Here is a 26,671-nt window from a genome sequence, read left to right as displayed (position 1 = left end):
GGCACTGTGCTTTTCTCAGGAAGGATTCCTAAAATATTAGCTATGTAACCCTTCCCCCATTCATGACAAAAATATGAATTTTAAATTAACATTTATTCATTTTCTTATTTAAAAAATTATATACTTATAACATTAATTAAACCTTTACATGCCTGTCTTCCATCTCCATTGTTAACACTCCCTTCTAATATCCATCGTTCTTTGTAACTCAGTGACTTTAAAGTGAACCATATTTGGGACCATCAGTTTTTAAAGCATAGACAGGAGACTGATGAGTTCATGTTATTGTAAGAGTGGTGACAGTGCCCCCCCCAGCAATCCACCAGTAGCCCAACATCCATGGGGTTTGAGATGGTTTTGTGAGTCACTCTGTATCCATGCTTTACTGAGAAGATTGTTGTCTATGACTGACTAGTTTAGACATTTAAACAGATTGTCATTAAATTGTGAAGCTCTGAATAGTTCCCTCTATTCGAAAATAAAGTTTAGACAGGTGTTTTAATGTTCATAGACCTTAATTTTCCTAAATTCATTTGTTTCAGAATATTTAGCATTGTACATAAATTTTCTCTATTTCTTTGAGATGTGTTTTCAAAACCTTTTTTTCTTTCCAGTTTTATATTTCAAAAGCTTTTCTTTTCTCAGTGCCTTGAAATATAGCCTTCAGGGAATTGGTAAGTTTTGAGAGTAACCCCTACAACAAAGATATGCAAAGATGACTTTTTCTCTGCTAACCTAAGTAGACAATACAAAGAGTTGGTGTGCTTTCTTCCTCATTTCAAGGCTTAAAAGCCTGCTATCTTAATTCAATCCAGTTAGAGTCTGGCCGAATCAAGGTCTTTTTCCTCTATTGCAATAGCTTTCAAAAAACTCTTAGAATTTTATAGTGAAAAGTTTGCTTTGTTTAACCATATTTTAAAATTATTGAGATGAGAAATGTTTGATTTCACATCACATAGCTGAAACTGATATTAAATTCTATATGCAAGGCTCTTGTATCTCATCATTTCTTTATATATTTCCTTTAACACATTAACCCCTTTTTTCTCCTTCTAATTCTATGTGTATTAAAAAAATAAAAGATCTTCTGGAGAGGAAAGAGCAGGCTGATCTGTTAAATCATTCTCCTTTGGTATAGCTCACAATTCCAAATGCTTGAAGAACAAAATTTAAAACACTATGTATTTTCAAGTAATGCAATATCCAGAAGAATATATATAGTAAATCAGAAAAACATTTTAAATATCCAAAGCTAGTGATTCTCCAAATTTTACCTATCATTATTGTACCTTTCAGCTCAGTTGTCATATCAATATGTAAAGGTTATGAAATTTTAGCATTGAATTAGCACAATAATCAAAATGAGAAATATCTTAACTGATATTTCTAAAGAGAATATATTCAAATGATTAATGCCCTGGCCAACTATGAAGATAAGCAGCATTGTATTTACTGATTAACTCTCTATTTCTTTTTAACTTCATTCCATCCTGAATACTAATTTTATTCATGTATTTAATTCTGTATAAACATTCTGTGAAAAATATAAAAACAAATATGTTTATGCACTTGTGATTTCACTAAATACAAAGAAGAACTTTTTCCCATTGTGTAGCCTACAACTAAAATTTTAATGATAAAAGTTCAGCTGGTTCTCTTAGATTTTAAAAACCTAAAGCCAGTTGTGAAAATGATCATAGTATCAATATTATCTTATATATATTTAACTGTACCTGTATATGCGAATTGAACAAGATCCCAGAGTGCATTTGGGTCTATGCCTTCCATCTTGATCTCTTCTTGCTTGGCTTCACAGACATCACTTGTAAACATGGCCGCAAAATAGTCAGAGACAGAACTCAGAACAAGCCTGAAAGAGACACAGGATCTACTTTAAACCAAACTCATACAGCACACAACACTGAGCTCAGCACACACAGTGTAGAACCATGAATCAACCATCAGAAATTTGATCAAGTGCTAAATTTATAACTTAAATTTAAAAGATAATAATGATAATGATAATAATGATGACGATGAAAGAGTTTTAAACAGGGGTGCCCTGCATGGCTTGACACTCCAGGCAGTCACAGGTTTTCAAAACCGTTGGCAGGTTGTGCATTATCTGCCAGAGATTTTCAGAAGCATCAGGAAAAAAAAATGTTCTCTGTTGCCATTATCCTAATTTAAGCATCAAAATTAGGTGTTCTAACCCTAATGCAGAAACAAACCAACAAACAACAAAACAAAAATAAAAATATGAATTTTGGATACAGGACACGGAGTCTGATCCTGGAACTGACAGGAACTTTTTGTTTTTATACTAGCTAGTATCCATCCTTCCAAATATTTACATTTTTCAAAGCAAACAGTCATTTTTTTATACTTCTTGGATTCTGAATACTATAACACTGTTCTATTGGAAAATACATATTCCCTTATGAAAACACCATGCAGTTAGTTTGACTGCTTTTGAGATATTCACAGATTGTAGTTGATGCTTGTTCCACAAGGAGTAAAACGCTTTCTATTGTAAACCTAGTCAAAGGCCTGTCCCTGTCCACGACACAGACTAAATCAATGACTCTTATTTTGCAAAGTGAACATGTACCCAATCATTCTTTTAAACATTCAGGATTACACCTAGGGACTAGCACTATTATTTATTCCTGGTCAGAGATGCTTCTTCTTTATATTGGGCTGGACAGTGGGTAATGAAGAAACTTGATGTGTTGAAAATAAGCAAGATGTAAGTGTTTAATGCTAAATAAGATGTATCTATAACTTCTTCTGAGGATATTGAAATGACTTAGAAGAGGGAGAGGAAAGAATATAAATATACACTGGGTGATAGTTTGACTTCTTCCATTCCAATTTGTATCCCTTTGACCTCCTTATGTTGTCTAATTGCCCGAGCTAGTGCCTCAAGTACAATATTGAAGAGATAAGGAATAAGGGGGAAGCCCTGTCTAGTCCCTGATTTTAGTGGGATTGCTTCAAGTTTCTCTCCATTTAGTTTGATGCTGGCTACCAGTTTGCTGTAAATTACTTTTACTATGTTTAGGTATGGGCCTTGAATTCCTGTTCTTTCCAAGACTTTAAGCATGAAAGGATGCTGAATTTTGTCAAATGCTTTTTCAGCATCCAATGGAACGACCATGTGGTTTTTTTCTTTGAGTTTGTTTCTGTAGTGGATTGCATTGTGTTCCTCAGAAAACTGGGCACATCACTTCTGGAAGATCCTGCTATACCACTCCTGGGCATATACCCAGAGGATTCCCCAGCATATAATAAGGATACATGCTCCACTATGTTCATAGCAGCCCTATTTATAATTGCCAGATGCTGGAAAGAACCCAGGTATCCCTCAACAGAAGACTGGATGCAAAAAATGTGGTATATATACACAATGGAGTACTATTCAGCCATTAGAAACAATGAATTCATGAAATTCTTAGGCAAATGGATGGAGCTGGAGGACATCATACTAAGTGAGGTAACCCACTTAGTATTAGATTAAAAGATTAATCACGGTATGCACTCACTAATAAGTGGATATTAGCCTGGAAAACTGGAATACCCAAAACATAATCCACACATCAAATTAGGTACAAGAAGAACGGAGGAATGGCCCCTTGTTCTGGAAAGACTCAGTGTAGCAGTATAGGGCAAAACCAGAACAGGGAAGTGGGAAGGGGTGGGTGGGATAACAGGGGGAGGGAAGGGGGCTTATGGGACTTTCGGGGAGTGGGGGGCCACAGAAGGGGAAATCATTTAAAATGTAAATAAAAAATATATCGAATAAAGAATTTATTAAAAAAAGATACACTGAGTGACATACTGTGACACACGGAAGCTTATGTAGCAATATGTTTTGGTTTTATTGTTTGGTTGGCTTTGTTTGTTTTCTTTAGTCCGGGAGGAGAAGGTTGGATATGAAGAGCCAAGGAGATAAGTGTCACTCAGAGACTTGGGAAAATCACAAATAATCAATAAAGTAATTAAAACAGAAAGAGCTTACAGAGGAGAGTAATATTATGAAAGGCTTTCTTTTATATATGACAATGCTGTTGCAATCAAAAATACACAGCAGCTACAATCCCTAAACTGGTCTTGAAAAAAAGAAAAGAAAAGAAAAGAAAAGAAAAGAAAAGAAAAGAAAAGAAAAGAAAAGAAAAGAAAAGAAAAGAAAAGAAAAGAAAAGAAAAGAAAAGAAAAGAAAAGAAAAGAAAGAAAAGAAAAGAAAAGAAAAGAGTACAGAACATGACAGGACAGGACAGAACAGGACAGAAAAAGAAGGAATGGGTCCTTTATATTTTTTAACATTGATTTATGATGGTGAGAACTTGAGGAAGTACTGGCAGTTAATTGTTTCTTGGGAAGGGCCATATTTATCATTTCATTCATTGATGGAGTTATTGATAAGCCTCCATAATCTAGTTTTCTTAATCATGCTCATATATGCAACTTTAAATTATCTTTAATGTGTCAAAACAAAACAAACACATGTGAATGTGGGAGAAGAACATGATCAAAAGAAGAACAAATGAACTGCAGGGACAAAAATAGAGAAGATCCTGAGGGAAAGGAGGTCCAGCAAAAGACCCAAATTGGGATTTAGCTCAAGGGGAGTGTCCAATGCTTGACACTATCACTGAAGCTATGGTGTGCTAATAGGCAGCATACTAGCATGGTTGCCTTCAGAGAGGTCTAAGAAGCAGCTGAAAGAGTCAGATGCAGGTAATTACACCCACCCAAAGGTTAGAATTTGGGAACCCCTGTTGTTAAATTAGGTAAAAGCTGGTAGAAGCTGAGGATGACAGCAGCCCCAGAGCAATACCAGGAGTCTCAACTAATCAAGAACCCTGAGATCTTTCAGACACTGAGGCACCAACAGGTAGCATATACAGCTGATATGAGGCCCCTAACACATATAAAGCACTGGACTGCCGGATCTGGCCTCAGTGAGAGAAGATTCAGCTAACCCTGAAGAGACTTGAAGCCTCAGGGAGTGGGGAGGTTTGGTGGGATGGGGGGAGGGCAATGGAGACATCCTCTTAGAGATGGGAGAGGAGGAATGGGATGAAGACAGAAAGAGGGTGGACCTGGACCTGGAAGGTAATAATGCCTGGATTGTAAAAAAAAAGATTAAATAATAATAATAATAATAACAAGAAGAAGAAGAAGAAGAAGAAGAAGAAGAAGAAGAAGAAGAAGAAGAAGAAGAAGAAGAAGAAGAAGAAGAAGAAGAGAGTACGCAAGTGTGGGAAAGGAAAAACACAAGGATATGAAGAATGAATAGTGGTGATACAGTGCATATATTCAAACATTCTTGCATAGGATTAAATTAAAAATAAACTAAAGAATGAAGTAGACATTTTGAAAGCGTAATAGAAATAGCACCCAATGAACTATTAAAAATTAAGCTACACATTACTCTTGGCTATTTTATGACTTCATGTTTTCCTGCTTTAACCAACACTAATCGGTCATCAAACACATTTGTACCATTTAATGAACATTATTTAAAATTATAGAATGATAATTTCTTGTTCCATTCCATTCCACTTCAACAATGATTTAAATATATGATATGTATTTGGTAAAAAATATTTCCTCTTTTTTTGTAATATTTTTGTCATTATGAATAATTTTCCAATCAGTTGTAGAAAATGTTTTTATTCTTTTCTTTTCTATTTTTTGTTTTTGTTTTTCAGTAGTAGCAAATGCTTTTATTCTTTTCTTTTCTATTTTTTATTTTTGTTTTTTCTAGACAGGGTTTCTCTGTATAACTTTGGATGTTCTGGAACTCACTCTGTAGACCAGGCTGGCCTTGAACTTAGAACTCTGCCATCCTCTGCCTCCAAGTGCTGGGATTAAAGGCATGTGCCACCACTGCTCCACAGAAACTATTTTCTTCAGGCTTATTTTAATGTAGCTCTGAGGATAATGTAGGGATTCCTAGGATTCATTTATTATAATTTTTTCCAGTTTCATCTGTAATAAACCATAAAATATTTTTACCTAATGGAGGGTAGTAAATTTATTTCATTTATCTATGAAGACATTACCTAATTATCATCTAGACTCTATTAATTTAATAGAAAATTGGTTTTTAAACTTTTTTTCTGTTTTACCATTTATTTACAGTTATTTTAGTTTTTTCTTAGGCTTTGTATTACTTTTACAGTGCTACACACACACACACACACACACACACATTTTTCATTTGCCCTTGAAGAAAACGTGTGTGTGTGTGTGTGTGTGTGTGTGTGTGTGTGTTTGTGTTTTAACCAATAGTTACTTTCACTTTGATTTCCTGAACTTTTGCAATAGTGAGGTTGAGCATTTTAAGCCAAAGATCACAAACTGTTTGCATTCATATTCTCTCCTTTTCATCCAACTCATTCCCCACTAATAAAATGTGCTTTTAAAATTCAGAGTATGTCATAGTTTATGCTGTCATTTCCTTCATGCACAGCCCCTCATTTTCCAGTTAATGAAAATTTATCATTTGCTATTTTTATATATCAATATAACAAAACATATTTTGAATGTTTTTCATTGTTACTTTTACAAACATTAAGACAGGCCAAGTGTCTTATACCTGCCTTCTTATCATTTGGGATGCTAACCCAGGGTGATCACTAGATTGACTTAGTTACAAAATATTAACAAATAATAAATAGAAATATCAGCTAGAGAAATGGCTCAGCAGTTAAAAGTACTGCTCTTTCAGAGAAAATGGGTTTGATTTCTACCATTCCCTCAACAACTCAATTATCTTTAAAGCATTTTGGGGGAATATGATGTCCTCTTCTGAGCTATGAAGATATCAAGCATATATGTAGTACACAGTCATACATGTACACAAAATGCATGTATTATAGTAATTATTAATTTTTTTAAAAAAGCACAGAAAATATTTGCATATGTCAAAATATTTACTGCAACTCAAAGAAATAAATGAATGTGAAATGATCAGTTTTATCCAAGTGTTAAACTATAAATGTCTCCATAAACATCAGGTGATAAATAGTAATCATCTCCATAAACATTAGGTTGGGCATCTCTCCAGGAACAAGTATTTCAACATAAATTAAATCACCATGTTCTTATACACTACATTTGTATTACAGGCAGGTCACATTTTGAAGAACAAAATATTTTGTGACCTACATTTTGCAAGTTTGAATCATTAAATACCATTGGTATCAACTCTAGGAAAATGCTGCCAGTTCAGTCATAGTAGTGTGAAAAGATTAATTGTGCATTTAGACTTAGTGACACAAAAGATTTGAATTAGAACCTAGATTTAACATTTGGAAAAAATTAACATTTTTATACGTGGATATATAGCTTCAGTTAACTATCAGTTAGGAAAACTGGACCAAAAGCTGATTCAGTGAGTAAATGTAGCCACTTAGGAATATCTCTATTTGGGGGTCACTGAAATGTAGTTCTAAATATATTAAAGATTCTTTTATTCCTTTTCAATTTATGATGGTGTTAGACACTGTCAACCTCCCACTTTTTAAAACCACTTTTTTTAAGTTACCTAAGTGTAGACTTTCTTATCTCAGCTTTTCCTCTTATTCAGTGACTTTTCTTTTACTCCTTGACCTGCCCTTTGCTGTAGCCTAATGTGGATTTCTGTGATTTGCTTTAATATTCATTTTTGCAAAATCACTTTTTTAGCATTGCCTTAATAATTTGTATGATAAGTTTAAATTTTACTGTGCTACTGCAATGCCTCTAAAAAAGAAAAGACCTTTGGCCAAACTTTCTTTCAGCATTTGAAAGTTTTTATTCAGTGTACTGCCTGTAATTTTCTACATTTGATCTTAGCCAAAAAGCCAAGAGGCTATTGTAATTTTCTTACAGTAACAATATCTTATTTCCAATCTCTGTTGTGTCATTAGACTTCATCCAGATGACATGAAAGTTTCCTTGTACTTCTTTCCCTATGTTAAATACAACACAAACCTATCTTTTAGTTTGTTCTAGGGTTATGTCTTCCTTATAAGGCCCAGACATCCTGATTCAGAATTAACATAAGGCAAAGGTAAAAGAATGCTTCTTCCAAAAAGATTCATTGGTCTAAGAAAGCCCTTGTACTCAAAGGTCCCACTCTCTTTACCTGCCAACATGATTCTTACCTCTAGACAAGTAATGGACTCAATAATAACCAATTCTACTACATCATGGCCTAAAATGCTACCTCTGTGAAACACAGCATGTCTATGTGCATCAAATAAATCTTCTGTCTCCCTAGGAGGCTGAAGAAGACATGGTTTAATCATTGATTCATTTGTTCCTCTGCTCTTGTAAATTTTCATTCCTTCTAATACATTTTCATTTCTTCTAAGAACACGCCTTCTTCCTGTACTCGGTGTTACTAAGACATTCTATATAATATCTCTCCCCTTTCCTCTTTATCATTCACACAGTTTTCATTTCTGGCATAGGGTAATTCTCTGGCTTCAGAGAGCATGTGATACTTTCTTCTGTGCATATCTTTTGTGCTCTTCTTGATCAGTATTATAACATTTCAAAGATAGTGTTCTGGGTTATGGTAATCCTGTGTGTTTTGAATATAGATAATATTCATATTTTTGGAGTCTGTATTCTACTGTTACCAATTATTGATTATATATCAGGTGCAATTAAAACCTTCCGTGCCTTTGGTCTTTACTTTATAAAGATTTCCTTTACCACTTAGAAATACTCAAACTGTGTCAGAAACCCAACCAATACCATGAATTTTAAATAGCTTCTGCTACCTGCAATTATTTTTACTGTTATTTGATTTTTTAATACTATAACTCCCCTCAAAAACATGCATTAACTTTTAATTAATTATTAATAGTATTTCAAATCCAAATTATCTTATTGTTATTCAAAATCTCTTAGACAAATCATTTTCTCTCTTTTATGCCTAGATGTGTTTCAAAATCTCTTAGACAAATCATTTTCTCTCTTTTATGCCTAGATGTGTTTAAAGAAAACACATCTTGATACATCTAGAAAATTAAGATTTCTGACCATAGAATTATTTTTTTAAATCCTGGAATACATTATCATTGTAGTCATTCATCATGTAAATTTTACGTCACCTGATAATTGCAAATTATTTCAAACTATGACACCTAAATTATATACCATTATAGACATGACATTTAATGTTGCATTTTTGCTTTCTGTCCCTGTTCTCTCTGAATAAACTTTACGACTGTATGGTGCTCAACCAATCATTCTATTTCTAATAAACAATAAATATAAAATCATAAATTACTTCAATTGACACAATGGATTTCCATAAACTATATATTTACTGTATATTCCCCATAATCATTTTAGGATTTTGAATAATACCTAACCAATACCTATAAAATGACTATTTTTAAAATAATTTTTGAAATTTAAATATAACAATATATTCCCCTTTCATTTTATCCCAATTTCTCCCTTTCATTTTATCCCTCAAAATCCTCCCATATATACACACTTTCACTAATTCAAAGACACAATTCTCCACTCACCTCTTCACCCACCATCATTAGACCTGCAGAGCCTGAATCATATAGGTTATCCTCCATTCCCCAAATATCTCCCCTGCTCACTGGGTCTTCTGGGGCACCCTCAAGCTTCCCTGAGCAACCTGCTATCTCTTGTGAACTTCTATTTCACAGTCACCTCTCTGCCAAATTTATCATACTTGAAGATCCTGAAATATACAGACATGTTGATCCAGAACCACACAGCACAAAAGTAACTATCAGAGGCTCACCACATCAGGACTACTGAATTTAGCTCCCTCGCAATACCTATACAATAGGAACATACAGGGATAAAAGCCAACCAAATGCCCAAAGGACCTCTTTAAAAACAAAATCAATAAAAGCCAGGGCAAGATGACATTTGAGAGTACACTACCACAGTAAGCCTTGAATATCTTAAAACAACGAAAGGACAGGAAAATGACCTTAAATCTAATCTTATATAGGCTATAGAGGCCTTTAAAGAGGAAATGAGTTAATCCCTTAAATATATAAAGAAAGATACAATTAAGCAAGTGAATGAAATAAACTAACCCATGCAATACATGAAAATAGAAAGAGTAAAAATAAAGAAAAGGCAAAGTGAAGGAATCCTAGATAAGGAAAACCTATGGAAGAGAGTGGAAACAAAGGAACAGAATCAGCTAAAAGCATCACTTACATAATTCAAAAAAATGAATGAGAATCTCAGGCATAGAAGCTGAAATAAAAGAAATTAATACTTCACTCAAAGAAACTGTTGAATCTAAAAAAAAACAATCTGACACAAACATGGAGGAAATGTGAAATTCCATCATTTCTGGGCATATAAGCAAAAGATGCCCCAACATAAAACAAGGGCACATGCTGCTCTATGTTCATAGCAGCCTATTTATAATAGAAGCTGGAAAGAACCCAGATTTCCCTCAACCTAGAAATGGATATAGAAAATGTGGTACATTTTCACAATGGAGTAGTACTCTGTTATTAGAAACAATGACATCGTGAAATTCACAGGCAAATGAAAAAATCTAGAAAATATCCTGAGTAAAGTAAACCAGTAACAAAAGAACACACATGGTATTTACTCATTGATAATTGGATATTAGCAAAAAAGAAGCTCAGAATAGCAACAAAACAACACAGAAGCCATACAAAACCCAAGAAGAAAGAAGACAACAGAAAATTGGGATGAGACAGTCCTACTCAGATGGGGAAAGAAAAGGGATCTGGAGAAAGTAGAGGGAGAAAGGGATCTGGGAGGGACAGAGGAGGGGGAAGGGAAAAGGGGATCGGGTTGAGATATGAGTAGAGATGGTGAAAAAGTACAGAGCATCAGGATTTGGAAAGGAAGTGTGTAGCAATGAGAGGGGGGAAACTGGAGGTAGCCACTAGAAAGTCTGAGATGTCAGGGACCCAAGAGGATCCAACAGGGAGGACATTAGTGGAAATATCTAACAAAAGAGAGAGAGAACTTGTAGAGACCATATCCAGTGGACAGACACGACCCGGTTGAAAGACGAGGCCCCCCACCCACCTCAAAAATATTAATCCAAAATTTCTCCTGTCAAAAGAAAATGCAGGGAGAAAGAGTGGAGCAGAGATTGAAGGAAAGGACATCCAAAGACTGCCCCACCTAGGGATCCATCCCATCTGCAGACACTAAACCAGACACTATTGCTGAGGCCAAGGAGAGCTTGCTGACCTGGTATAGCTGTCCCCTGAGAGGCTCTGCAAGAACCTGACCAATACAGATGTGGATGCATGCAGCTAAACCTAAGACTGAGCACAGGGACCCCAATGGAGGAGTTAGGGCAAGGACTGGGGTGCTGAAGGGGTTGGCAATCCCACAGGACGTAAAAACAATATCCACCAATAAGACACGCCAAAGCTCCCAGGGACTAAACCACCAACCAGTGTTCACATGGTTGGACCAATGGCTCTAGCTGGGTATGTAGCTGAAAATTGCCTTATTGGGCATCACTGGGAAGGGAGCTAGTAGAAATTTGGTAACCCAGAGTAGAGGAATGCTAGGCCAGGGAGGCAGAGGTGGGTGGATGGGTAGGGGAGTACCCACATAGTGGCAGGTGGGGGGAGGAGATGGGGGTTTATGGAGGAGAAACGGGGAAGGCAGATAAGATGTGAAATGTAAATAAACAAAATAACTAATTAAAATAATAAAAAGAGTAATTGGAATAAAAGAATTGAAAAGTCCCAGCTTTAAAGCCCTGAAAATATTCCCAACAAATTCATAGAAGAAAATGTTCCTTACTTTAAGTAAGATATTCCAATAAGCACACAAGAAGCTTATACAACATCAATTAGACTGAACGAGAAAAGGAAATCCTCCATCTACATAATAATCAGAAACACAAGAAAGAATATTAACAGTGGCATGGAGGAAAAGCTAGGCAACATATAAAGGCAGATATATCAGAATTATACATGGCTTCTCAACAGAGACTCTAAGTGCTATAAGGGCCAGGTCAGAAAAAAACCACAGATGCCAACCTAGACTATTATAACCACCAGAAGGCTCAATCACCATAGATGGAGAAAAAGATATTTCAAGGCAATTCTCAACTCAAGCATGTATATATTCCAGCCTGATAGAAAACAATAGAAGGAAAACTGCAACCTAAGGAGGATAAGTACATACAAGAAAAAAGAAATATTTAATTATATCTGAGGCAAAACAACGGAAGAACACACAGGCATGCAAGCATAAATTCATGGACACACATGTGCGTGTAAACACACACACACACACACACTAATGTCACCAATGTCAAAATAACAGGAATTAACTATCACTGTTCAGAAAAGTCTGATGATATGAATGGATTCAATTTCACAATTGTACAGAGCCATATTGGGGCAGTCTTGCACTTGGTCAGAGTTTGACTTTGGTCAAGGTTAACTTCTCCCAGTTAGCCAGGATCCTGCTCCACCTAGGGTGGAGCGCACATAGTAAAGGTTGAGTTCATTGTTCCTCCAGGTATAGGGATTCCTGAATTAAACAGGTGACCCACCCAGCTGCCGGAGCAGTCAAGACGAAGACCTCCAAGAGAAGCTAGACAACTTCCACCGGAACTCAGCCTGGAGTCTGGGGGGAGGGTTTGCCCAAACTGTTAAAAGGTCCGGCGCCATTAAAGTTTACGGCTTTGATCAGTGAACATTGACTTGGCCGTACGTTCTTTTCGCTGCTCTTCCCTATGACCCCAAAATTCTCTCAACAGGTAACCCGGTTTACATGTAGCTGCTGGCGGCTACATAGTGGCGCCTGAACGTGGGACGACCTGGCACGAGAGAATTTCTTGAGGTAGCCCTATCCAGCGAAGCTTCGCGGAAAAGGTGAAAATTAATGGTGTCCGCACGGTAAGCAACATAGAGGGCAAAACTAGCGCTAGTGAATTCGTGTCTATTGTTGTGAGTGCAGGAATGGATACAGTTTTTCAAGCATACTGCGTGGACCCAGCGCAGGACTGCTTGGGTTGATAAGATAGGGAAATATGGGGAAGGAATTTGGTAGGCATTTGCCCAAAGCTCGTAAGAGCTGATTTCGGCGAAAAGAAAGGGGTTTTTAAAAATAGGCATATGTCCACAGCTTCTAAGAGCTGTTTAAAGAGGAAAATGGATGCAATTGCTTAACAAGCACGCTTAACTTTCTGTGTATCTTTCTGTGTTTGTCCCGGTGCACCGACTGTCTGTCTATGTGTATGTTTATGTCCTCTCTGTGTCTTTGTGTGAATGACTGTTTCATGTTAAAAAGAAAAAATTGGTAAAGATTACATCTGCTGGTAACCTCTTGAGCTAGCCACAGTTTGTGTGGGGATTGATTCAAAGCCACGCTGCAGCAGCGTAGCTCACTCACCCAAGAGGCAAGCATGGCTGGGGAAAAAGCCGCTCTTAAAGCCCAGAAACCTCGAGATTTGGGAAGACTTTGGTTTGGCTAGTGAAATTCATGTAGTCGCTTTATACTTGTTTCTAATTGGTTTTAATGATATAAGGCTTTACATTTCTTGACTAAAGAGTTATAAATTAATTGGTTATTATGTAAAAGGTATAGTGTTATTAAGAAAAGGTTAGTTTAAAACTGGTGATTCAGTGTTAGAGCTATCTTAACTAACTACACGTGGCCTAACGCCACTCATGCTTTGTTCTTGTTTATAATTGGATTTAAAGGTATATTTTGCATGTCTTGACTATAGAGTATTGGCTTAAGTCACTGCACATGATTTAAAAGGTATAATGTTATTAACAAAAGTTAGGTTAAGGCTGGTAGTTTAGGGTAGTCGCCATTTTGAACACGTGGCATGATGGTTAAGGCTGGTAGTTTAGGGTAGTCGCCATTTTGAACACGTGGCATGACGATTAAGGCTGGTAGTTTAGGGTAGTCGCCATTTTGAACACCACGTGGCATGACGCAATCCAGGAAATACAGGCCTTTGGGACGCTCCTAAATTGGCATGGTGTTTCATGTGAATCTTGGCCTGGAGATTAGACTTAATGAAGATTAAGATTTAAAATATTGTCTCTTTAATAAGTTACACTGTTATACACTTGAACATAAGAACTGGCATACAAACCTTGTGCTGTAAATATGTGTTTGCCATTAATTTTAAAGAAAATAGATTGTTTAAAATTGAGATTTGCTTCCAAAATTACAATTGTGCTCTAATATTGCAAGAAAACATTGAGTTACAATAAAAATCAGTGTGTCATTGGCTACAGTTTTCAGTTTGCAGGCTCGTAATTTTGTAATTAAGATAATTTTGAGAGTGATACAGCTATGGGTTTTAGAGGCCCATTGCCACTTTTCCACAAGTTTATAGGCTACAATGGTAGGAGCAAAATTTAACCCTCCAAGATTAAAAAGGATATCTCTGTAGAAATGTATTTGATATCAAGTAGGTTCCCTTGACCATGGAATTACTGGTTTCTTTTGTTTAATCCTTAAATTGTCCTTGTAGGTTTGGGTCTGGTCTTAGATAAAAGGCTCAGATTAGAAGATATTTACATTTGAGGAATCTCATACAATGTCCTTGCCAAGGACTCAAGGTGGATCCTAGGGCAGATAAAAAAATTTACATTTGAGTTAATGCAAAGCTTAGAGTTGCCTCAGGGGAAGCTAGTGAGGAAGTTTTGAGAAATTGTTTCTGCCTTACAGGCCCCACCTAGGGAGTGTTTGGCTTAAAAAAAAAAAAAAAGGTTTTTGACTTATCCAGGTGTGGGTTAAAATGCAGTTCAAATCTATGAAAGGTCAAGGAGGCTATAAAAGCATTAACATTTGGCCTGTCTACTCCCTATAAAATTATTGTAAATTTAAAGGGTTGGTTTTTTGCTTTACATTCTGATAATTATAAAAGCATTTGCTTCTAATTTTAAAGAGACAACAAAACAATTTCATTAGAAAGTTTTGCCTCAAGGAATGGCTAACAGCCTTATGTCTTGTGAGAAAAAGTGTTTTGTCTCTGTTTCAATACTAGAAGTTAAGATCTTAAAATTTTCAGTGTATAATGTTCATAGAATGTTTGTTACAGGCCCTTGCTCCTATAGACTTTTAGAATTTTTAGGTAAATGGCTTTCAAAGGTTGTTAAGATATATTAATTGGCTTTATCTTATTTACCTCATTTTAAGCTTGCCACAGAAGGTCTTAAACCTCTGTTTTCAAGGTAGGAAACGTTTGTTCCTTGCTTCAAGCAACAATCAAATTTATTATTAATGGTTGGTCTATTACATGGTAAGCATTTTTAGGCAAAATTAATAATTGTTATCCAAAAGATAATTTGTACTATCAGATCACATGTTTATTCCTTTAAGTTTCTCCCTGCTTCAACACAGATACCTGAATTGGGTGCTATAGCAGCTATTTTTAAGATGTTAAAGGTCAAGCTTTTAATAATAGTAGATATACATAGCTCATGGTTTATAATTGCTTAAAATTGGTCCATTTTTAATACTGCTAATTCTTAATTTCTACAGTTTATACAAATGTGATTCAAATTTCTAAGAACAAAGGATATGTTCTCTAAATGACTGTCCTTTAGGTATTTGAAATAATTTTATATTTTGTGCACATCAAATTATAAAGATTTGTTCTTGATGTCCTCAATTTCTACCTCTACCACGTAATGGTGTTAATCCTAGAGGACTTAGTTATTACAGATAAATGATATTCATATTTCTAATTTAAAAGATTAAAAAAAATATGTACATGTGACTAATGATTCATTTTTAGGCTGTCTAGTTGCAACTGCTCTAACAGAAAAAGCAACTATATTTTATATAATTACATAGTTATTGCCTATGTTATGGTTTATACTTTGTGTTCCAACTTAAATTAATAAAACAATATCTTGGAAGAAAGAAGAGAGGGGAAATCGTGTCCCTGTACATATCATTTATATTATGCTTGCATGTTTTTAAGAAAATTTTAAAATTTAGATGCCAAGAAACTCCTTGCTAAATGTATATGACATCTTGTAATTAGGCATATTGATGTCTAGGTGAAATGAAGGAATTCACTTACTAACATATGCCATGATCCTGATTTAATATTGGGGGAGAAGGCATGTCCTCTGTTTTTTCCACAGAATGCTGCAGAAGATATGCTGATTGTGCTTGCTGAATGCCCAGACCATGGTAACATAAGAGCTATATTGGGTATATGTTCTTGACTTACCTCAATTGTTAAATGTCCCAGGTTAGATAAATTGCCTAGCTTCAAGCTTTTAGACTTTGTGGGACAGAACATGGAGACTGTTAAGCTAGCTTAGGAAAAATTAATTAGAAGAGTTAAAATGACTCTTCTCCTTATTGTGTTCAGCTGACTCAACCATAGACTGGTCTAGAAATAATTCCAATATTGAAGATTCCAATTTTGAAGATGGCTAACAATCTTCAGCCAGCTGTGTTAATTTAACATATAGTCTCCTCTTTTCCTGAGAAGTAACAGCTTATTTCTTGATACACAAGGCTACCTCTCCCACCTCAGAGGCCAAGCCTTGGGTCCTCAAAGTTGTTAATTTACAACTGAATTGGATACTTCTGGGACAAGTTAATCCTATTCCACCTTTAACTCTTGACCTTGTCTGTTAAGCAGACTGGCTGTCTCCACCCAGGCTCACCTGGATGGAGAGATTACATGTCTGTTAAAGACACTTGCAGACCCCCCTGGCTTCAAAACTTACACAAGTGGATCTCCAAAGAGGGAGCCACATAGAACTCAGATCTATGTGTGTTTGTTTATGAACAAACATGGGTACCAGCGAGACGTGCGAGGCAAAGCACTGCATGGGGAGGTGAATTTCTGCTTCTGAGTCCCCAGGAAGTACACCTAATTGCATAGGGGTTAACGTCGAGAGGCTGTACTTAAAATAATAAGGGAGCCTATTACCCCTCCTCTGAAAAAGACGTTATACAATATTTAAGAGGAATTACGGTCAATGCTTCCCCTCCTGGTTAAGGCCCGCCTTCTTATGAAGGATATTTATCCACTTGTTTTCTACCTCCTCGTGTTCAAATTAATAAAAAAAGGGAGGACATGTACAGAGCCATATTGGGGCAGTCTTGCACTTGGTCAGAGTTTGACTTTGGTCAAGGTTAACTTCTCCCAGTTAGCCAGGATCCTGCTCCACCTAGGGTGGAGCGCACGTAGTAAAGGTTGAGTTCATTGTTCCTCCAGGTATAGGGATTCCTGAATTAAACAGGTGACCCACCCAGCTGCCAGAGCAGTCAAGACGAAGACCTCCAAGAGAAGCTAGACAACTTCCACCGGAACTCAGCCTGGAGTCTGGGGGGAGGGTTTGCCCAAACTGTTAAAAGGTCTGGCGCCATTAAAGTTTACGGCTTTGATCAGTGAACATTGACTTGGCCGTACGTTCTTTTCGCTGCTCTTCCCTATGACCCCAAAATTCTCTCAACAGGTAACCCGGTTTACATGTAGCTGCTGGCGGCTACACACAATAAAAAGATACAGGTTAGCATAATGGACACAAAACAGGATCCATCTTTCTGTTGCATAAAAGAAACACATTTCAACAATATAGACATTACATAAGAAAAAAGGGTTGGAAAAAAGTTTTCCAAGCAAATAGAGCTAGCTACAATGGCCATTCTAATATCAAATAAAATAGATTTTCAACCAAAATTAATCAAAAGAGACAGACAGGGAAGAACACTTTATACTCCTCAAAGGAAAATGTATGAGGATGATATCTCAATTCTGAACATCTATGCACTGAAAAGGTGTAGCCACATTTGTAAAAAAAAAAAAAAAACAAAAAAAACAAAAAAAAAAAAACCAAACATTGCTAAAGCTTAGAATACACATCAAACCCACACATTTATAGTGAGAGATTTTAACATTGTACTCTCACCAATTGATAGCTCATCTCAACAAATCTAAACAGAGATATAATGAAACTAACAAATATCATGAATCAAATGAACCTAACAGACAACTATAAAATACATCCCCCGAAACAAAAAAAGCATGTACCTTTTTCTCAACACCTCATGGATCCTTCTCCAAAATTGACTATATAGTAGGTCATGAAACAAGCTTCCACAGATACAAGAAAATTGACATAATCCCTTCTATTTTATCATACCACCATGCATTAAAGCTGAATGTCAATGGCAACAGAAACACCAGAAAGCCAACACACTCATGGAAATTTACCAACTCTCTACTCAATGATCACTGGGACAGAGAAGAAATAAAGAAATAAATTAAAGACTTTGTAGAATTCAATGAAAATGAAAGCAGAACACACCAAATTTATGGGACATAATGAAAATAGTGCTAAGAGGAAAGTAGCTCATACCACTAAATGCCTCCATGAAGAAAGTTCTCATAGCCCAACTTAAAAATTCACCTGAATGATGCTGGATGGAAGAAGGAGGAGGCCATGGCAGAAGAGGAAGGGGCAGAGAGGAGGAAGAGGAGGAGCAGAGAAGGTGAAGGAGAAGATGGAGAAGGAGGAGGAGGAGCAGGTGGAGGAGGAGGAGCAGGAAGAGGAGCAGGAGGAGGAGGAGGAGAAGGAAGAGGAAGAGGAGGAGGAGGAGCAGGAGGAGGAGGAGCAGGAGGGGGAGAAAGAGGAGCAGGAGGAGGAGGAGCAGGAGGAGGAGAAGGAGGAGCAGGAGTAGGAGGAGCAGGAGGAGGAGCAGGAGGAGGAGAAGGAGGAGGAGGAGGAGGAGAAGGAAGAGCAGGAGGAGGAGAAGGAGGAGGAGGAGAAGGAAGAGCAGGAGGAGGAGGAGGAGCAGGAGGATAAAAAGCAGCAGCAAAGATAATAAAGAGGCATAAAAGGCAGTAAATAAGTAATTAATAAATTACAAACAAAGAGAATGATACAAAAATCAATGAAACCAAGAGCTAGTTCTTTGAAAAAATAAACAAGATAGACAAATCCTTTGTCAAACTAACAAAAAGACAGGAAGACAGTATCCAAATGAACAAAATTAGAAATGAAAAGGGAGACATAATAGGGAACAGTGAGGGAATACAAAGAATCATTGGGTCTAACTTCAAAAGCATTCACTCCAGCTTGCTACGTAAATCAGTAAATCACACAGACTCAACAAAGAGAACTTCAGTTCATTTCTCTTCTGAACATTGAAACAAAAATACTCGGTAAAATACTTGCCAGCTGAACTCAGACAAACATCCAAAACACCATCTACCATGATCAAGTAGGCTTCATCACAGGGATGCAGTGATGGGTCAATATACAAAATCCATCAACATTAACTACATAAACAAACTAAAAGAAAAACTCACATGATAATCTCATTAAATGCTGAAAAAGCCTGTGAGAAATATAACATAGCTTTATGGAAAAATATACGATCAGGGATACAAGTCACATTCCTAAACATATTCAAAGCAATATACAGCATTCTACTAGACAACAACTGACTAAATGCAGAGAACCTTAAAGCTACTCCACTAAAATCAGGGACAAGAGGAAACTACACATATCTCCCTATTCTATATCATAACAGAAGATCCAGTGCGAGCAATAAGATAATGAAAAAAGATTAACAGGATACAAATTTGAAAGGAAGACATCAAGGTATTGCTAATTGCAGATTGTATAATCCAAAAATTTCTATCAGAGTACTCCTATAGCTGACAAACACCTTCAGCAAAATGGATGGATACAAAATTAATTTTAAAAAAATCAGCAGCTCTACTTTATGCAACTGATAAGCAGGCAGAAAAGAAATTAGAGAAATAACATGCTTTACAAGAGCCATGAAGAATATAAAATATGTTGGTGTAACTCTAACCAAAAAAGTTGAAGATCTGTATGACAAGAACTTTTTTTTTTATTTTACTTATTTTATTTCATTTTATTTATTATTTTCTATATTCTTTGTTTACATTCCAAATGATATTCCCTTTCCTGGTTGCCCCTTCCCCATAAGATCCAAAAGCCTTCTTCCCTCTACCCATTCCCCAGTCAACCCCCTCCCACTTCTCTGTCCTGGTAATCCCCTACAATGCTGAATCAAGCCTTTCCAGGACCAGGCCCTCTCCTTCCTTCTTCTTGGGAATCATTTGATATGTGAATTGTGTCTTGGGTATTCAGAGCTTTTGGGATAATATCCACTTATGAGTGACTGCATTCCATGTGTGTTCTTTGTGAATGAGTTACCTCACTTAGGATGATACTTTCCAGCGCCAACCATTTGCCTAAGAATTTCATGAATTCATTGTTTTTAATTGCTGAGTAGAATTCCATTGTGTAAATATACCACATTTTCTGTATCCATTCCTCCATTGAGGTATATCTGGGTTATTTCCAGCTTCTGGCTATTATAAATAAGGCTGCTATGAACACAGAGGAGCATGTGTCCATATTGCATGCTGGGGAATCCTCTGGGTATATGCCCAGGAGTGGTATAGCAGGGTCCTCCAGAAGTGTCATGCCCAGTTTTGTGAGGAACCACCAGACTGATTTCCAGAGTGGTTTTAACAGCTTGCAATCCCAGCAGCAGTGGAGGAGTGTTCCTCTTTCTCCACATCCATGCCAACACCTGCTGTCTCCTGAGTTTTAACCTTAGCCATTCTGACTGGTGTGAGGTGAAATCTTAGGGTTGATTTAATTTGCATTTCCCTAATGACTAATGATGTTGAACATTTCTTAAGGTGCTTCTCAGCCATCCGAATTTCTTCAGGTCAAAATTCTTTGTTTAGCTCTGTACCCCATTTTTAATAGGGTTATTTCATTCTCTGGGGTATAACTTCTTGAGTTCTTTGTACATATTGGATTCTTTGCACATATTGGATATTAGCCCTTTGTCAGATGTGTGGTTGGTGAAGATTTTTTCCCAATTGGTTGGTTGCCATTTTGTCTTTTTGATGGTGTCCTTTGCCTTACAGAAACTGTAATTTCATGAGGTCCCATTTGTCAATTCTTGACGTTAGCGCATAAGCGATTGGTGTTCTGTTCAGGAATTTTTCCCCTGTGCCCATGTCCTCAAGGGTCTTCCCCAGTTTCTTTTCTATTATTATGTTTCTATTGAGTGTGTCTGGTTTTATATGGAGGTCCTTGATCCACTTGGAGTTGAGCTTAGTACAAAGAGATAAGAATGGATCAATTGGCATTCTTCTGCATGCTGCCCTCCATTTGAACCAGCACCATTTTTGAAAAGGATATCTTTTTTTCCCACTGGATGTTTTCAGCTCCTTTTTCAAAGATCAAGTGACCATAGGTTTGTGGATTCATTTCTGGGTCTTCAGTCCTATTCCATTGATCTTCCTGCCTGTCACTGTACCAATACCATGCAGTTTTTAGCACTATTGCTCTGCAGTATTGCTTGAGGTCTGGGATACTGATTCCCCCAGAAGTTCTTTTACTGTGGAGAATAGTTTTAGCTATCCTGGGTTTTTTATTATTCCAGATGAATTTGAGAATTGCTCTTTCTAACTCTATGAAGAACCGAGTTGGGATTTTGATGGGGATTACGGTGAATCTGTATATCGCTATTGGCAAGATGGCATTTTAACCATATTAATCCTGCCAATCCATGAGAATGGATGATTTTTCCATTTTCTGAGGTCTTCTTCAATTTCCTTCTTCAAAGATCATACAGATCTTTCAGTTCTTTGGTTAGAGTCACACCAAGATACTTTATATTTGTGGCTATTATGAAGGGTGTCATTTCACTAATTTGTTTCTCAGCCTGCTTATTCTTTAAGTATAGGAAAGCTACTGATTTGCTTGAGTTGATTTTATAACCAGGCACTTTGCTAAAGTTGCTGATACCAAAACCACCCAAAGATCCAACAAAGAAAAAGAACTTCAGGCCAATTTCCCTTATGAATATCGATGTAATAATACTCAATAAAATTCTTGCTAACTGAATCCAAGAACACATCAATATTATCCTTCACCATGATCAAGTAGGATTCATCCCAGGGATGAAGGGATGGTTCAATACGTGGAAATCCATTAATACAATCCAGTACATAAACAAACTAAAATTAAAAAACCACATGGTCATTTCCTTAGATGCCGAAAAAGCATTTGACAAAATTCAGCATCCTTTCATACTAAAAGTTTTGGAAAGAATAGGAATTTAAGGTCCATACCTAAACATATTAAAAGCAATATATAGCAACCAGGTAGCCAACATCAAACTAAATGGAGAGAAACTTGAATCAGTCCCACTAAAATCAGGGACTAGACAAGGCTGACCCTTTTCTCCATATCTTTTCAATATAGTAGTTGAAGTCCTAGCTAGAGCAATTCGACATCATAATGAGGTCAAAGGGATACAAATTGGAAAGGAAGAAGTCAAACTATGGCTATTTACTGATGATATGATCGTATACTTAAGTGAGAAGAACTTTAAGACCCTGAAAAAAGAAATTGAAGAGGGTATCAGAAGACGCAAATATTGATCATGCTCATGGATTTGAAGGATTAAAATAGTGTAAATGGCAATATGACTGAGGCTAATATTCAAATTTTATAAAGAATTCAACAAGTGAAACACCAACAACACAAATAGCCCAATTTTAAAATGGGGTACAACCACTCTGGAAATCAATTTGGCAGTTTTTCAGAAAAACGGGAATAGTTCTACCTCAAGACCCATCTATACCTCTTTTCAGCATATACCCAAAAGTATTTCCACCATTCCACAAGACACTCACTCAACTATATTCATAATAGCTTTATTCATAATAGCCTGAATCTGTAAGCAACCTGTATGTCCCTCAACTGAAGATGGATAACGAAGATGTTGTACATCTATACAATAGTATAGTATTTGAAAACAAAGACATCATGAATTTAACAGGCAAAAGGACATGCATAGCATGTACTCACTTATAAGTGGATATTAGCCTAAAAATAGAGGAAATTCATGAAGCTAGACAAGAAGGAAAGTGCAAGTAAGGATAATTGAATCTCAGCTAGAACAGTGAATAGAATTATAGGAAACAGATGGAGGAAGTGAACGGGAAGGGAGAGAGGATGAAGGGCGTGGGAAAGGTTAAGGCATGGGGAGGGAAAGTAGAGATGGCTAGATGGCTATGGGAATAAATGGAAATCTGCAACTGATGGGCATACAGACATATGGGGGCATTTCCAGGATATGACCAAGACCTTAGATAAGGGAGGTAACAAAGAATCAATGGGATGACATTAGCTATGACTCACAGCAGTAAGGATACAGAACCTGAAGAGGCCACCTCCTGTAGCCAGGCAGGAACCCCAGTGGAACTATAGGGACACCAACTCAGCCATAAAACATTTGACCCATAATTTATCCTCTAGAAGAAATGCAGGAACTGGGGATGAAACGTAGGCTGAAGGAATGGGCAACCAATGACTGGCGCAACTTGTAACTCATCCCCTGGGCAAGCACCAATCCCTGACACTATTAATGATACTCTTATACTTGCAGAAAAGAGTCTAGCATGGCTGTCCTCTGAAAGGCTCTATCCAGCCTTCAAAGGACTCAAAAGGATGCAGAGGCCAAATGGTGGATGGAGTTCTTGGAGTCTTCTGAAAGAATTGGGGGAGGTATTTTAGGCTGAAGGAGATAGAAATGCCACAGGAACACCAAAAAAGGTAAGAGGAGTGGATTGATGGATCTTGGGAAGGGGTGACCAGTGGAGAGTAAGAAGAATGTAAAATGAATAAAAAGAAATTCAAAAACTGTTTACATTTACTTAGTATCTGTCTGTCTGCCTGCCTGAATACCTATCTATCTATCTACCTATCTATCTATCTATCTATCTATCTATCTATCTATCTATCTATCTATCTATCTATCTATCTATCTATCTGTATGAGGGGTTTGTATGTGATTGTGTGAGTATAGATCTATGATATAAATACAGTCTGCTTAGTTTGCTTAATTACTTTTCCAAATGCATTTTTAGCCCTTCAGAGTTTTCCACTTAAAGACAATAAGACTAGTAATGATTCTGTTCACACAAAGACATGACATTTTAGATCTGGATTAAAATTGTGACCACAAAGTAAGAAACTTTCATACAGATCATTGTTCTTGGTTGTGTCCTACACCTTGAAGGTAAATTCCTGTTGCTGTAGATAACATAGCCTTCAGTCACAATAATAAGAATAATACATTCATAATGTCTCTAGAAATCTGCTCCCTGAGTGCTACCACCCACAAGATGCTTTATTCTCTTGCTATCTATATGGAATTATATCCAGTTTCCCCAGTAATACTAAGATTTAATTATGTATTATTTGCATATAATACATGTATATTATACTTACTGTATACTTAAGATTACCCAAAATTTTATAATACAATGTGATAGGATACAAATTAGTATAGTATAATTTACAAAGTTTTATGAAGAAAAAGCTTGTATATGTTCGATTATTGCAATTTTTAATTATTTTAATTGTTTCAATTTTAAAATTATTTTAATTATTGTAATTTTAAATGTGAACTTACAGTTAGTCTATCTGTACCAATATAATAACATGTATAGTTTATCTGAAGTATTAGTCTGAATTATGCAATCAATGTATGGAGATATTCTCCTTTAAATATATTTGACAGTAAAATAAGTATTGTCTTATGAATTGATGTTTTATGAATGTAAGTATAAAATGTCATTGTTAATTTCAGAACTTAAAGTAATGAATTGTTTCCAGAATGATCTGAGTTATTTATTTTAGAATGAAATATCTAATTTCAGGTTTTAGGTATATTTCCTGAATTATAATTTCTTTAGTATCAGTAGAAGTCAGATGAAAATAATTAATATTGTCAAATGTTATTTGTGATGATGCAATATTTTAAGAATTGCTACAAATTCTAAGAGACTGGCACTCTTCTAACTTTACTATCCACAGTTAAAAATATATCTTAAAGTTAGTATTCACAAACATTATTCTCCTCTGTCCTGTTTAATGTGGCTTTTAGAAAACAATGGAACAACCAAGAATCCCATGTAGTCAGCTTTTACAACATAAGCTAATGTATAGCTGTAATCTTAATTTATGTACTCTTCCATGCCTATAAACCAGAAAATAGATGTGTACTTTTTGCTGAAAATAGCAAATATAGATGTTGAAAAGCAACTTTCTAGTATTCACCATAATAATTTATGCAGTATTTATGAATACTGGTTGATAATAGTTGATGTTTGTCACCTTGGTCAGGTGGAATGAATGGGAGACAGTGACTTAATCCTTGTAAAACTCTGTAAAGATTCCTAGAAAATATTCCATTCCTTCCTTATAGGACACTATAAGGAATATTTTATGCTGTTTTGTATAGTTAGAGTAAAACCCTTTGTGAGGGGAAAAGACGCAGTCACACAGTAAATACACACTGGAGAAGACAAGACACAGGTGCAGAAAGACTCACAACACAACCTTTTTTTGGTGGTAAGCACAGATTCAGACTAATGCAATGGAGAGAGGATAGACAACACTGGTATCATGAAGCAGAGAATTCAAATCTGGACTGGCTCTTGGTTAAATCACATTTGAGAGTGCTTCAATTTGTTCTCTTGATGTGACAATAATAAATTATTGGTAACTCAAAATTAATTACTAAAGCATGTCATATATGTAGTTATTGAATGAGTTATAAGAATAAGTATTTTAAATCTTTAAATATTTTATTAGTATTTAACTAATTAAAATGATATGTTAATTTTCTCCTAAATGTTACATAGCAAAGCAGCAACTCAAAATGTCAAGAAATTATAATTTTTACTTATAATGCTAACAAATTCTTTACTCTAAAAACTAGTCTATTACTTTTATAAATATGGATACACAAATGAAATATTGGCACTCCCATACCTATGAGCAGGTATCTTTCGATTCCCAACTATCAGGATGACATCACAGAGCTGCTGTTGTTTTAAATAATTCTCCATCTTTCTAAATGATTGCTCAGCATGGTGAACAGCTTGGTAGAATTCTTCAGAGCTACTGGGATCCAAATCACTTTGAGGTGTCAGTGAATGACTGGTCGCTGTCAACCTGTAAATCACACACACACAGCAGAAAAGCAATGTTTATAAAGTGTCAGTAATGGTCCAGAAATGTATGTATTTCACAAATTTAGGTCAGAAATTTATGGAGCTCTTTTTTTACAGACATTATCATAGAAAACAAGTATACAAAAATTATATATTTATATATTCACATCCCAAATCCCAAATGCTATCCCACTTCCTGGTTCCCTGCTCACAGTGTCCTTCCTGCATACTTCTTCTCTTCCCTAAGAGGGTGGGTCTCCTATTCTGGCTCATATCCTCTCCCTTGGAGGCCAGACACATCAGCTCTGTTGAGGAATGGATACCAAAGTCAAGTTCCAACTTTAGAGAGAGCATCTGCTTCACTTGTTGGGCTACTCACATGGAGATTGAGCTGCATGTCTTCTACATATGAGCCAGGACCTTGCACCAGTCCCTGTATATTCTTTAGTTGGTGCTTCAGTTTCTGAGAGCTCCCAGGCATTCAGATTAGTAAACTTTGCAGAGTTATTCATAATAGCCACAATCTGGAAATAGCCCAGATGTCCCTCAAGCAACGAATTGGTACAGAAATTGTTCATATACACAATGGAATACTATTCAGCTATTAAAAACAAGAACATTATGAACTGT

The 26,671-nt window shown here is 36.2% G+C and overlaps 1 protein-coding gene across 2 annotated transcripts in view; it reads right to left on the bottom strand.

The window, feature by feature from the left end:
• Klhl1 (kelch like family member 1) overlaps window positions 1-26,671 on the bottom strand; it is a 441,438-nt gene that overhangs the window by 281,431 nt on the left and 133,336 nt on the right. The window contains exons 2-3 of one of the 2 annotated variants that reach the window (XM_052190812.1): window positions 25,860-26,042; window positions 1,734-1,870 (exon numbers count right to left, since the gene is read on the bottom strand). In XM_052190812.1, coding sequence (XP_052046772.1) covers window positions 1,734-1,870; window positions 25,860-26,042 — 320 coding nt within the window. The remainder of the gene's footprint in view (window positions 1-1,733; window positions 1,871-25,859; window positions 26,043-26,671) is intronic. The other variant, XM_052190813.1, reaches the window with a different exon arrangement.

Source organism: Apodemus sylvaticus, chromosome 8, assembly GCF_947179515.1.
Source record: "Apodemus sylvaticus chromosome 8, mApoSyl1.1, whole genome shotgun sequence".
NCBI classification, from domain to species: Eukaryota; Metazoa; Chordata; class Mammalia; order Rodentia; family Muridae; genus Apodemus; species Apodemus sylvaticus.
Note: the sequence above shows the minus strand (reverse complement) of the source record. Positions and strands in the feature narration are given on the sequence as shown.